The sequence below is a fragment of the Quercus suber genome, unplaced genomic scaffold (assembly GCF_002906115.3).
Source record: "Quercus suber isolate HL8 unplaced genomic scaffold, Cork oak 2.0 scaffold_868, whole genome shotgun sequence".
NCBI classification, from domain to species: domain Eukaryota; kingdom Viridiplantae; phylum Streptophyta; class Magnoliopsida; order Fagales; family Fagaceae; genus Quercus; species Quercus suber.
The window spans coordinates 219,774-234,933 of NW_027070298.1; the positions used below are offsets into that span (position 1 = coordinate 219,774).

General features: G+C 32.9%; 1 protein-coding gene across 1 annotated transcript; it reads right to left on the reverse strand.

The window, feature by feature from the left end:
- Positions 1-1,700: 1,700 nt before the first annotated feature.
- Positions 1,701-11,560, reverse strand: LOC136065165 (protein ACCELERATED CELL DEATH 6-like). The gene is made up of 5 exons (XM_065767950.1): positions 11,462-11,560; positions 7,677-7,755; positions 6,171-6,281; positions 3,257-3,786; positions 1,701-2,306 (listed from the first exon to the last, which is right to left on the reverse strand). The coding sequence occupies exons 1-5, from the start codon at positions 11,558-11,560 to the stop codon at positions 1,701-1,703; spliced, it is 1,425 nt and encodes a 474-aa protein (XP_065624022.1).
- Positions 11,561-15,160: the final 3,600 nt, after the last annotated feature.

Genomic DNA, 15,160 nt, shown 5'->3' on the forward strand with positions numbered 1-15,160 from the left:
TTGCCCTTGTATTTTTCTGTATTGGATACCGTACCTCTCAAATTATTTAGGATTTTCTGTGTACGGTTTTGTTCCCTCTAATGTTTTCTATGATATGGCTAGGGCGTTTTAGAATTGAAAAAAAAATTCAACTCTTCAATAAAAATCACATAATTTTTAATATTGACAAAAGGAAAAAATGAGAGAAAATTTGAGTAAATAGTGTTTAGGTTACAATGAGTTTTTTTTCCCCAAAAAGAATTTTTGAGAATGGTTATTTATCGAATTTAGAGAGTTCAAATAGCCTTATTTATAGACCAACAAATGTTCTAGTGTTTATTTTAGGTGTTAAATTTAAGTATTTAAATATTACTACTCCCTTGTCCACCTCATTTGCTTCACTGACAATTCCACAACTTTGACAATGTGGAGCTATTTCAACATCAGGTTTGACTACGTCAAATCTCACAAAGCCGATCATGGCCACCCATATGGTCGCAATTACTCTTAATATCTTAATAGTCGAATAAATAATGAATAGCATTATCCATGTTTTAAGAAAAATATTTTTCTTTAACCATTGCACATTGACTGTTATTTGTCCACTCAATTCAATATCTGCCAATTAGCCGATTAGACTTAGTCATTAGATGCATATTTCGATTTGTTAGTCTGCTCACATTAGTGCTTGTATAATAAGAAAAATATCACATTTTAGTCAATTAAATCCAAAATTTACCAACATCAAATCATGCCAAGTTATGTGAGATACAAGATTACCACATTAACGAAGTAAATTTACATGGGTATTATTTATTTTGCATTATATTATTTATTTTTTCTTTACGTATTTCAAGGATAAAGGAAGAGAGTGAATAATGGCTATTGAATGTGAAAAGAGAGAGAAACATTTAAAAAAATCAAGAAAAAATAATATTTGAATAAAATATCATATAAAATAAATAATCTGATGTGAGGTGTTTTAAAAGTTAGTGTGTAAAATAAAAAAATAATGCTAAAATAGACAAAAATATTGCTTAAATTGATGCCAATACTCCTAAAATTTAAATGTTTAATATTACTTTCCATTTATTACAATTCAAGATTTATGCATTTGTCAGTAAGATCTATACATTTTTCAATCATCTAAAACCTAAAGTGTATTGAGATATACCAAAGAAATTAAATACACCCACAAATGCATTAATCTTCACCACACTCAAAAAAAATTTGATGATTAGAAAATGCATAAATTTCAATGATAAATGCATAAACTCCAAATTTCGATAAATAGAAAGTGATATTAAAAACAAAAAGCCTCCAAGCATGCTCGACATGCATGGGAAAAGGATAGTGTATACATATCAAATAAAATGATCAGTTGTTCACGCAATCAGTTACATATATTCCATCCAAAATAAAATATAAAATTATTACATAGAATCCAATATATCATTTATTTTCGTGTACAAATAGATATAGAAAGACTGACAGTAGAGCCCGAAACACCAATTCTTATTGCACTCACATATTTCAAGCCAGATAAAAAGTAACAAAAAAAAATTAAAGGGGAACTGCTGCTCTGAGCACATTGGTTGGAGATGGGTTGCTGAAAACGAATCAAATGGTGATGAGGGAGGAAGACCAGGACAGGATTTGGTTCTACAACTACAAGCTTTATAATTAGACGATGAAATGATGACCTTCAGCAAAGACTGAGATCACATGTACCCCAGTAGTTTTCTGGGTATAGGGTAACCCATGTGGGATATCAGAAAACAAAAAAACAGAATCAAAATTATAACAAAGGAAATCAAAGTCCATTCAGAAATAGTTGATTTTTCATCCAAGACTGCTGATATGGTGCAACCAAAGGCAGCGGCCATAAAGATAATGGACATTTCAATTAAAAGCGATACTAGCCACACTGTTGCGCGCTCGATGCTGTGATATTTCGGATACAAAGCCATAAGGAAGTGGAAAAACATTGCGGAAGCTGAGGTAACAAAGGCCACCGAAACAACAGTCAGAAATCGCTTAAAGTCTTCGTTGTCTCTTAGAACTGCCTTGCCATTTGTGTCGAGTCCACCAGGCAATTGCAAGACTGCTCCGAAGGAGATAGCTGTAATGATTGTGATTGCCGTTATTTGGAAATTGGACATACTTCTAATCTTTAGATCAGTTTCTGGGTCTTCTGTGTTATTGTCTTCACCCATTTTTGACACTACAGGCTCCTTTTTCGCAGCCTGTATGGGACTGCCAACCACTCGTTCCAAACTATTAGTCAGTAGACGTTCGCGTCTAAGCCAGCTTGACATGAATGCTTTCTGCAGGAGTTTAGAGAGAAATGTCACTTTAATTTATTTTTTTCCCCTGCAAAGAGGGAAATCTAACTTACTAATACAGTATTACCTAAAACTGTAATTTTTTATCTTGTGACGTGAATGGCCCTTCAAGTCGGCCTTATCAGCTTGAGATGTTTACTTGCATGGAAAAATCTTTAAATTCGAAGATTCTAACCCATAGGGGAAAAAATTCGTTTTCCTTGTAATGTAATCAAAATTTAAAATGAAAAAAAATAAATAAATAAAAATAAATACATCGGTGTTCTATTAAGTAGAACAATAAGAATGTGTCAGAATATTTTTATTTCTAATACATATAGCAAAAACCATATGCTTCAATGATATGTCAGATTCTCTCGTAGAAGAGAATCAGGATAGCAATTCTTCTCTTCCAAGCTCCAATTGTAATAAGCGAAGAAATAAGAAAAAAAGGCCCCGGGGGGGTGGGGTGGTTTAATTTACCTAGATTAGGTCCTAATAATTTAATTTTTCTAATTAAAGCCTCAAATTTGAAGTCTCAATCAATCTCCGTTATTCATTTCTTTGGGACAAAACAAAAAACCATTGATCTAACTCTAACTTTCACTTATTTCACTACCTATAATAACAAAAATGAATAACAGGATTGGACATAGGCTTGAAATTGAAACAATTTCATAAATTGAAGACTTTAATTGTCAAAATTAAGAATATGAGATCTAATCTGAAATAGCGTATAAACTAATCTACTCGTTTTTATATATTATTCTCCCCAACATATGACAATTCTAATATATCCGTATCCAGATATTTATAATTATTTCATTTACCAAACCAAATATGAATTCATTTACTATAGGTTATCAAGCAAAATATATTTACCTCGGATAGAGGTTTCCTTTAAGTAAATTTCATCGATATTTAGTTACTATATAGAGTTTACCGAGGCTTACATTTTCAGACCATGAAAGCTTCCTCCGTGATTCAATAATATCAGCAGCGCTCATCCCCTCCTTGTTCACAGCCAGTTTTTCAACTCTCCTGTCATCTGTAAGCATCAATGATATTTTAAAACGATCATTGATGGCAGCTACATGTAAAGGCGTGTTGCCTTCTTTGTCTTGCTCATTTATGTGATCCTGAAATGTTAATGTCTGGAGCAATATTTTGACTGCGTTTTTCTTTCCATGTTCCACGGCAAGATGAAGAGCTGTCCTACCTTTGTTGTCCAACAATTCACAAGTATTTGGACATTTTTTAATGACTGCTCTCATTACACCACCATGTCCTCTCATAGCTGAAATGTGTAGGGCAGATATGCCTTCTTTGTCCACTTTGTAAGCAAGGGAAATATTATTTTCCAAAAACATTTTGACAACTTCTGTATTGCCAAAATATGCAGCATAATGAAGAGGAGTCCAGCCATTTTCATCAGATTCCAGAATTGCTTTTGGAAATTTGTCAAATATCTTGCGCAGGAAATCTGCAAAGAGAGGGAGAAACATATTATAGGTTAGCTAAAGTTAGCATGTGTCGATGATGAATACGTTCAAATATTGTTGGGTTCTTTGGTTTCACATTTCGATTAATCAAGACTTCATCAGGTAAACAAATTGTATATTTTACATTCCTTATTTTTATGAAACGATACGGCCTAGTTTTTCACTAGACAACATTCGATGTTTTGCAAAATCAACCCTACTTTTTACTACGAACGCAAATTGATATGTAATTACTGATCAAAATACTATGCACATGCAAATTGAAATTATACAGGGAATATATATTTGGGAATCAATGTATTGCAAAACTAGGTTATTACAAAAGATTGGAAGCATTTGTGGTTCTAGTTGCTGTCTGTAGAGTGTTTGAAATGAGAATTCAAGAGAACGGAGAAAGAATAGCAATAAACAGTACTGCAACGATGTTGTTTTGTTTCTTAATTTATGTGTATGCGGCATTATTTTATTGGTTCCCTTTGTTATAGTGGACGTCGTTGTAATATATATATATATATATATTTTTAATGCAAGATAAAAATTTTACTCTATCTTAACCTAAGTATATATGTGTGTGAAATTTCTCCTGGAGACTTGAACTGTAGCCCCTGCCTCCCATAATCTACAAGTACTTATACTTGTGGAATGACCATCGCACAAAGAGTGCATAGTAGTTCTGTAATTCAAACCTTAGTTTATGCTTCATTGTTTGTTTTCCCGATCCAACTATAGGTTTGTTGTATAAAACAAAGTTGTAAGATTACAAATTCAATTTAATGAGAACTCTCTCAGAGAGAGAGAGAGAGAGAGAGAGAGAGAGAGAGAGAGAGAGAGAGAGACTCTCTCTCTCTCTCTCTCTCTCTCTCTCTCTCTCTCTCTCTCTCTCTCTCTCTCTCTCAAGTTTTGGCATAGGTATTAATAATTATTGCTATGCCAATCAATGAGACAATTCTGTATCTTATTGTCTAACTCGGAAGTCATATTTAGATAATTGTAATAATAGAAGACATAAATTTAGCATTTAATAAAAAAAACAGGTGGACATGTGACATACTTTTATTTATAGAGTATATAGTGGAGCAGGAAGAGTGAGACAGAAAATTTGGACTCTTAACTTGATGGGTTTTTCTTTTTCATCAAAAAAAAAAAAAATCGATGGGTTAACAAACTTTTCTTTTTCGTAGTGCATAACCCAAGTTTTTTAAAGGGCTTATACATTGGGCCTAAAAAGTGTAATTCGAGCCATTTAGAACAACTCAATTAGGATGAGAAACTTCATTTTAAGCCCTGTAGAGATGCCAATTACAAACGCATACCAAAAGTTTAGACTAAACTCCAAAACCTATGTACGAAACACCTTGTCAACACTAGTCCGAGTGAAAACTCAATTCGATTCGAGTGTACCATTTTGGAAAAAGTGTTGCGCTGTTTTTTACAACAATTTCTAGATTGGCTTTAACGTGTTTGAGTAATATACTGTAGGTGGAGACTTGAAACAAACATTAGAAGATGAGACGTGGAATGAACATTGTTAACAACAACAATATTGACATTATTAGATGGTGGCACTGCACACACACATGTCTAAACCCTAACTATGATGCTATGAAAGAATCATACTTCCTTCATCCCAAATTATTTGGTTTTTATTCCATTTTGGAATGTCCCAAAATTAAATTCCTTTAATTTAAAAAGTCAATGAAAAAATTTCCTAACATTTTCTCCACTTTATTTAGAGGTCAATACCCTTCTCTCACTAAAATTTATATTAAGGATGGTAGTTTTGAAAACTTATACCAATCTATGTAAGGTCAAAACTTAGATACAGTACTATAAGTGCTGTTCTTTAATTAAATTCATCTCTTAAAATTCTGTCATGTTACTTTTTTTTTCTTTTTCTTTTTTTTTATGGGATGAAATTGTATTTTTAGTTAAAAAGCCACGTACTTAAATTTAGAAGGAAAACCCAAAAAATAGTACCTAAATACTGTACCTAAATTTTGCCTTTTATGTAAAAAAAAATTTAAATAATATTTTTTTAAAAAGTTGAATTTTCTAAACATGCCACATAAAATGGGATGGAGGGTAGTATTATAATTTAAATTGTGTGAATATTTAGTGGAGTAGCCTATTGATACACACATTATGAGTGCAGGGCTACCAATAACAAAAATTTCACTTATATTTTTCATCTTATTCCTTATATAGTAAGAGTTGGCCTTTGATTGTGCAAGTAAAGTAGGAGTCTCGACCAAAAAAAAAAAAAAAAAACTTATAATGGGCCTAGCCCAGATCTCGGCCTATATTCTAACAAATAGATACTCCTATAAAACAATGAGAAAAAGTATTCAGAAGGGAGAAGGATTACCTATTCTGTAATTCATCTGGCGACACTTGTGTTTATTCAGCCACAAAAATACATCTTTGCAAATGGGAAAAAGCAGATGCTCCTCAACGAATAAAAGTCTAGTAACGAATCCTGCCCGAAACAAAACAACCAAGTAATTAACAGTTAACAAATAACAGTTCTTGTGAGAATAATATTGAAAATTTTCTCACGCTACCCATCAAATAACAGCTTTTGTTATCAATAAATTTGGCTTTTTCTTTCATATATCATTTTTATGTTCTATTCCTTCTCTTACTTTATAATAATTGAGGGTTTTTTTTTTGTTGTTGTTGTGTGAGGGTAATTACCATGCAATAGACAAATTCAAAACATTTTCTGTAGTCTTGTCAACCAAGAATGGCCCAAATTAGGACATGTTTGCTTGACAGGCTCAAAAGAAAACTGAACGTGATATCCAAAAACAGGAAGATGAATATTACGCGAATATACAAGCAGAGACAGCCACATTTAGACTGAGACTGCGTTTGGATAGGAGGGTTTGTTGCTCAAAGTTGCGTTTTGCTCCTTCTTTTTTTTTATTTTTTTGCCGCATTTGTTGATTGGGGGGACAAAATTTACTGTGCATGAACAGTGCGTAAACTGTTCACGCACTGTTTATGTATTAAAAAATATTAAAAATGGGTCCCACAATACTATTTACACATTTAAAAATTATTTTGCTACAGTATTTTCAGCAACAATCAGTTTTTATCAACTTTCAGCAATAATAAGTGCTATCCAAACGGACCCTGAGAGTCCTTTATATATTGTGTCTTTTATTCTATTTATATATTGTTTTTAACAACAAATTGATGTTGGTTTTATTTTTTAAGTATTAATTTATTCTATCACCGCACATCTTTGGTACGATAATCAATCCACAAGTATAAGTGTTTATGGCTTGTGAAGGTATGGGTTGGGGTTCAAGCTCCCAAAAATGAGTTTCACACACATATACACTTAAATTATGATAAAGTAGAATTTTTATCTTGTAAAAAAAAAAAAAAAAAGTATTAATTTATTCTTAAATATTTCTATAAATCTCATTCTCCTATAATATGAAACCCTAGCTTGGTCCCTGTATACAAGTCAAATGAGAGCTAGAATTTTCTCTGGCCAGGCTGGACTGAGAATAAGTTACATGATAGCTAGAGATTCCATGCTATAATAGAAGATGCTATACTTAGAATAGTCAGCTCAATAATAGTCCCATTTCCCTTTAGTCAATAGAAGATTTCATGCTATGCAAATTTGTATAGTACTAAGATAAATTGGAAGTAATGCTAGAGTGGATTTTTTAGAACAACAATTTCTGCTTGTTTGTTGTCTGTTGTGTAATTATTATCAGCCTACTTCTTTGGCTCAATAAAAGTATAGAACTCATACAAATATATATATATATATATATATTTAAATTATAATAACAAAAAAACAAAAAACAAACGAACTTACTTTTGGGGAGGTATAATAGTTGAAGATACTTACTAGTTTGGTAGCGAATGACAGCTGCATGCGAGACATTCATGTTGTTCCTTGTGATTTCATAAAAGCCGAGTCGTTCTGTCTGAATACTTTAGGGAGAGTAGAATACGTTATAATATTGATTCACTCTACTTTTCCACCGAATAAACTCGGAAGAAATTTCCTTGATTTCTCATTATGGTACACACTTACTTTTGTTGGCGCGTAACTTTTGACTCACCAACCCAGTCATGTTTTTCCTGGTCTTTTCTCTTGGACGTTTTTTCTTTATCTTTAGGATTTTTGTTAACGTATGCCTTCAAGGTTGAATTGTTTATTACTAGAGGGCATGAAGTTGCTTTGTTGGTGCCTGGTGGGTCCAAAACCTCTCTTGTCAGGACTCAGGTGCCGAGTCAGGAGACGAGGGCGGTTAGTTAAACCCACCCATAAAGCTTCTGCTAGAAAAAATAGAAATTATTTGCCAATTTACAGGGCAGCTTCCCAGTGAGCCCACTGGTAGTCCTGGAATATAATATATTTTCAGGGCGGTTTCATGTGAGGTCAGGGTGGTCATAGACTACCTTGACTTGAAAAAAAAAAATAATTCTTATGTATAAATTTTATATATTTTTATTAAAATATATTTATGACCATCCTAAATTTTTTTAGGCTCAACATAATTAAATTTTGAACAAAATTTCGTAACAAATTTAGTTGTAGACTAAAACTACAACTCTGCTTAATATTTATTATTAGATATGAATTTTGACAAAATCTGTCATTGGATTATATTTTCTTTTTATATCATGCATACTTGCAAAATTTCAATAAAATCAAAGATCAATAACTATTTCATCAATCAAATGTTTAAATTTCGAGTTTTTGTAGCCTAAAATTAAACATAAAAAATAAGTTTATGGATCGAATAGTAAATAACAATTGATTGGCATGAAATTTCACATAAGTTTTAAAAGCATGTAATTTAATTATTAAATTTTCAAAATATGTAGCTATGTTAATTTTTTTAGTAAGAGTTGTAGTCAAACTTTATCCTTAAACTTTGGTCCCCTTAATCTCTAGATATTAAGAAAATTCGAAAAGTTAGTTATCACTTTCCCAAATTATCAAAATACCTCAATTTAATTAGATAGTCTTACTCTTAAAAAATAAAAAATAGGATAAAACAGTTATTCAAAAAAAAAAAACTATATCAGAATTGCAATTTTTTTATTAAAAAAAAAATTTGTAGTTTTTTTTTTTTTTTTTTAAACTCTCTAAAACAAATGCAATTTCCTCTCAATAACTTCCCACTAAATGAATACTTTCCTAATAGCCTAGTATCAGTGGTTACCAACAAAATTCTCCTAAACTCAAGCACCATTTTTTCGCTCTCGAAAATTTAATTAAAAAAAAAAAAAAAACCTCTCTTTTTCTCTCTCAGAGGAAGGAGTAGCCTTTCCTACAAGGTAATTCTCTTAGTTTTGTTTCTTTCTTTATTGTTTTATTGCCCATATGATTTTTATTGTTGCATATGATTTTGATTTATTTGTTATGAAAATTGTAAGAAAACAAATTGAAATAATAAACATTATATTATAACAATAAATATCATCCCAAATATTTTTCGTTAACTATCGAAATTTTTTGGCTAGAGTTGTAGAATGTAGAAATGTAGAATTGAGTTTGAAATTTCTTTTCATATGGTGTAGTAAATTTTTTAAAATGCATATTCCAAATCCATAAATCAATTGGACACTATAATTCAAATTAGAATATACTGAAAATCTAATATAACATATATTTTTTTCCATAATAAATAGCTTCAAAGTCTAGTCATCCAAAAAATATTTAAAACAAAATACTGCCTAATTAAATTATTAAAGAAAAACCATGAGTTTTTTAGTTCAATTTATTGACACTTTCTGGATTTCCAACTAAGACATCTAAGGTTTTAATCTCTCCCACCCCTAACTATCGATGTATCCAAAAAATATGTTATAAAAAGCCTTAGGTTTTTTTTTTTTTTTTTTTTTTTTAATGTTCATCTAGTTAATGGCAGCTATAAAATGACTGACTCAATTAACGTTGTTTCCTTGGTTTTATCTTATTTCATCTTTGTATTATTAGCTCAAAAAGTCTTAAATTGTAACTTATTGCAAAGAATTAATAGATACAATTTTTAGAAATTTTTATATATTTATCCTTTATCTTATCTTAATAGATTCACGTTTACTTTATTTGAGCTTACATTGAAAATTACTAATTTCAAAATTGATAAAATTTTATTTCAAAAATAATAGTATATTTAATAAGATCTCCTTAAAGAACTAAAATTTCTAAGGTAAACAATTGTTTTGTTGTAAACTAAAATTTCTCCTTGAAAAGAAACTTCATATTTTATTCGATAAATAAAATTGTATGACATGAGAGACTGCCTCAATATTGGTAGGCATGAGCTCAATATAAAATACAAGGGCTATACAAATATGTGTAGTACAAGATATATGTGTGATGATTGATGATCGAGTAAACTACGGTGGGCCTAGAGCCCAATAGGCTTGTACGCTAAGTAACGGCACATACGAGAGTAGGCTTATTCTCAGCTCAATCTTTCTTGATACACGTGTGAGGATGGCTAGTGAGTGTGTTAGCTTTGATAAATGGAAGTAGCCTGATTTTAATAGTTGGGCGGCACATATAATGCATGGCTAAGTTTTAATTGTAGGGACCATTTGTTCTTGTTTCTTAGTTTTTGGGCTAGGATGAGGTTAGTGTGTTTAAAGCCCAAATGTATAATTGGTGTTTGGATTGGGAAGCCTGAGTTTTCGGAACTTGAGCTGTGAAAAATGGTTTATGAAGTGAGCTTGCGGCATGGGTTTAAGTCGCTAAGGGATTTGCCATTTATTGTTTGTGAGGGTATGTGTGCAGGCTTGAGCGTCATTGTATAGTTGTATTATGCCTTACCTCTCAAATTATTTAGTATTTTCTGTGTAAGGGATTTGTTCCCTCTAATGTTTTCTGTGATATGGCTAGGCCGTTTCAGATTTGAAACAAAAATTCAACTCTTCAATAAAAATCACGGAATTTTTAATATTGAAAAAAAAAATAAAATGAGAGAGTTCAAATAGCCTATTTATAGACTGTTGAGGTCCAAAATGTGATCAAGACCCAGGCCCATGGAAGTAAGAAAGTCCCAGCCCGCTAGAAATGAAAGAATATAAAGAAGGTGATGAAATAAAGAGGAGCCCGGCCTGTGAGAGTGAAAAAGATGGGCTTGGGCCTTAGAAAAGGAAGGATAAATGGAAAGTTGGCCCAACAATATGAAAAAATCCTTTATGATCAAAGAAGCCCAATGAAAAGAAAGGAAAGGTGAAGAACAGGTAGGATCTGGGCCCAAAAATACACGAGGATCTGCCAAGCTTAGGAAGCAAATTCTCGAGGAAGACCAAAGCATGCTAAGCAGGATATAGACAACGGATATGTCTCAAAGGAAGCACGAAGAACGAAGAAGGCCCCGTTAACGTCAGCTCATGGGAGCCAAAGGAGAGTGACTGGGACAGATGATAGTTTCGAGGTCAATACCTATTGAGAGAACCAAGAGACCTCGGGCAAAGCAAGAAAGGAGGAAGAGGAAAGTGGTCAAGACCCTTTCCAACTACACCATCAACAGAAAGGAATCCAACCCATTCTTAGAAAAGAGACGAATTGTGGAAAGTCAATCTCAAAACTTCAGAATTCTAATAAGTCCGTTTTGAAGCTTTGGGAGGGGAATTGATAATCTTGGCTCTCATAAAAGAATCTAGGTTTACCTGACCAGGATCTTCCACAAGAGAAAAGTCAGCAAGTGGACTTTCAGCCATCAGTTCAAGGAGAATGAAATATGGAAGAATGGCAAAAGGACCAGCCATTAATGTCCCAGACAAGACAGCAGCTCGAGTACCCAGAAGAGTTAAAGGAAGAAAATAGTAATTTAAAGAACCCTAAAGGAGCACTATAAAAGGGGAGGAAATCCAAGCCAAAAGAGAGGAGATCATTCAGAGCTATTCAAGCAATCAAGAGAGAAAATTATAAGAAAAGGTCTTAAGTCATTAATTAAGCTTAGAAGCATTATAGAATGGTCAATATTCAGCACTTGAAGGAATCACTTGGATTCAAGGAGATTCAAACTTCACAAGTTTTGAGAGTTCTAGGAGAATTACTCAAGGCTGTGACTTTTGAGCTCTAATTGGGCCTTGTGGTACATCCTTATAAAGTAGGGCTCAATGTACTCTAATTTTTCAATTTAATAAAGCATAATATCACCCCTATTCGAGGATCCCCTTCCTTTTATTTTGCATATTTTGTGCTGTGTACTTTTTATTTCTTATTATTTGCCTAATTTATATATTCTGTGTTGTGGAGTTCATGGTTTGCACACTGAATATTGGTTCGTAGAACAGCCCAATAAGACCGTGGTGAGCCAAACCCAATCCTTCTAACAGACAACTATATATCTTTGGAAGCCCAGGATCTCCACCAGTCTCAAGGCCTGGGTAATTTTCCAAAAGGGCACTCACATAGACCAACGAAATTTCTAGTGTTTATTTTAGGTGAATTTTAGTATTTAAATGTTACTTCTCCCTTGTCCACCTCTTTTGCTTCACGGACAATTTACATAACATTGACAAAGTGGAGCTATTTCAACATCATATGTTTGATCTACGTCAAACCTCACAACGCTGATCACGACCACACATATGGTCCCAATTACTCTTAATATCTTAATAGTTGAATAATTAATGAATAGCATAATCCATGTTTTAAACCAAAAAAAATTTTCTTTATGCATTGAACATTGACGGTTATTTCTCACTCAATTCAATTCAATATCTTCGAATTGACCAATTAGACTTAGATGTATATTTCAAATTTTTAGACTTAAGTAGTTAAATGTATATTTCAATCTTTTAGAGCACTCACATCAATATATGTATAATAGAAAAAGTAATACATTTTAGCCAACCAAACTCAAAATTTACCCACATTAGGTCATATAAAGTTGTGTAAAAATATATAGTTGGTATAATAATCGTATAAATTTATGCTGATACTATTAATTTTGTATTTGGTTTTTTATTCTTTCTTTAGATATCTCGATGATAATAAAAGAAGAAAGTAGATGGTCGTTGTTGCATATGAAGAGATAGAAATAATTTAAAAAATCAAGAAAATATAATATTTTAATAAAATTTAGTGTAAAATAGATAATCTAATATAAGGTGTTTTGAAAAGTGAGTATATAAAATTGAAAAAATAAGACCTTACGTTTAAATAAACAGAAATATTTTCACAAACTAAAGCAGATGCTCTTTGGTTTTAAATGTCTAGTAATTCTATGTGACAAACACAGCCAAAAAGGTTTGAAATTACTGTATTTGAGTTAGGTGAGAAGTTTGTGTTATGTTTTGGTTGAAAATTATGAAAAACAACAACTTCGTTCAAGTAAAACTCAAACTTGCTATAAATTTTGAAAGAATACGAGACACTCACTCAAGTGAGATTGCCTAAAATCAGAATCCAAGCTTTACTACGAGTGTGATTTCCACTAAATCTAAAGATACCTACATAAGATATTCTTAACCAAGATTTTTTAAAGACAAGGCCTTCTTACTCCGATTTAAACCAAGCCAAACTAGAAAACTTCTCCTTAAGCCTAAACAGAGAAAATTCATCAAGGAATCTCACCTCAAATTTCTAGTTTGAAATGATTTGGTTTTCTTATTTTGGAAGAAAAGTCAATACCTTATTAAACAAGTAATTGGTCTCTTTGTCTATAAAGGGTTGTATTCATCTTGTCCACCAAGAAAGGTATTTCTTGCCCGCTAATAAATAAGTATTGAAGTCTTATAAATATTAAATAGACAATAAAAAATTCGGTGGGTTTAGTCCTTGGGTCCTCCCACATGGGGAGAGACATTGAATTAGTTTGAGAGATCTCGTTTGTTAGTGTTCTGGCTTTATTATTTATTTATTTTTGCATTGTGGCTTTGTCTGGGCAAGAGTGATACAAACTGTTTGGTAGCACTTGGTCTGTGCTCTGCTGTAATTTCTATATGGATTAGTTTATTGGTTTGACATAGAGAGATGCCTTTTAAAGGGTGTTGTGCGGTATAAAGAAAAATTTCACTTTATTTTAGGTGCAGTCCATAATCTTTGTATTTGTGCGAGGTAGCTATTTGGTTTTAAGGATTTTAGTATTAATTATGAGAGTGTCTCTACACTATATTTGTATCTTCATATTTGTTAGTGAAATTTTACTTTTGTTGTCACTTATAAATGTAGGCTATCATCGAACCATGTAATTCTTTAGTATTCTCTTTTGTGTGTGGTTGTCTATTTTTCAAGTTTTTGTCATTCTTATTTGCTAAATCTTTGTCAAGTTCATAATATTTTTGCAATCAATCTTAGTATTTGAGCTTTTACTTTTACAACAAATCTTACAATAAACATGCATCCGCAGGATAATTTAAGATTTTAATTGGTTTGTAAAACAAAAATTAATTTTAATTAACAAAACAGATCTTATTAGTTGGTGTTGTTTAACTATGGTAGTCATATGATCACACAATAATTCGATGTGGATAATATTTGTAAGGACCCAGTTTGGATTGACCCTGAGCGATGGGTTTTCAGCCCAATAAGCCCAAACAATACATTTATAGAGAGTGGGGTGAAAGGTTTAGGTGCTGGCCGTCGATCACCAAGCATGAACTTTTCTTATAAAAAGTGCTAGGAGTTTCTTTACAAATTGGGGGATGCTCCTCGGCCTGTGGCCGAGGAGGCCTTATTGTTCTCCCTTTTTTCCCCCTCTCTCTTTTACTATACTAACTTTTCTTTTATAGTTTTCATCTTCCTATCCCCTCCTTCCATCTGTTGATCATCTATTTGCCTTCTTTTCTGGCCGTCTGTCCCATCAGAGGCCTTATCGGTACTCAAGTGATTCACTCTGATCAACGTTATCCTGCCAAGGGGTTACCTCCCCATTAATGCGGCCAGGGAGAGTTAGTTGAATGCATTAAATGTGAGAATGACAGCTTACTTTGGGGTTAGTCTCTCCCCAAAATCACCTTCGTCAGGCCGAGGATAAGGTGGTCCTCGGTGTGGATTGGGAAAAAAGGCTTTCCCTCACCTTGGCCCTGAATAGCCTGTGCTCCTCGGCCTGGGCCTCGGGCCTGCTACATGATGGGCCGAGGCCATCAGGCCCATGGGCCCCACAATAGCCCCTCAAAACTCTGCTGCACGTCCCCTGGACGGGGAGGAGGGTTTTGATACTGGTCCATTGGACGAATTGCCCCGCTTCGGTTTGTACTGATGCTGGCGGCTTTTTGACTGCCCGATGCGCGTTTTTAGCGTTTCAAAACTTAATGGGCGCCCACATTAAATTTTGGCGACACCACGTTTCCCACTTTCAACGGCATGATCTTTTGCTTTTATGAGCAAGCGGTTACATTTGGGGAACCTAAGGGGGA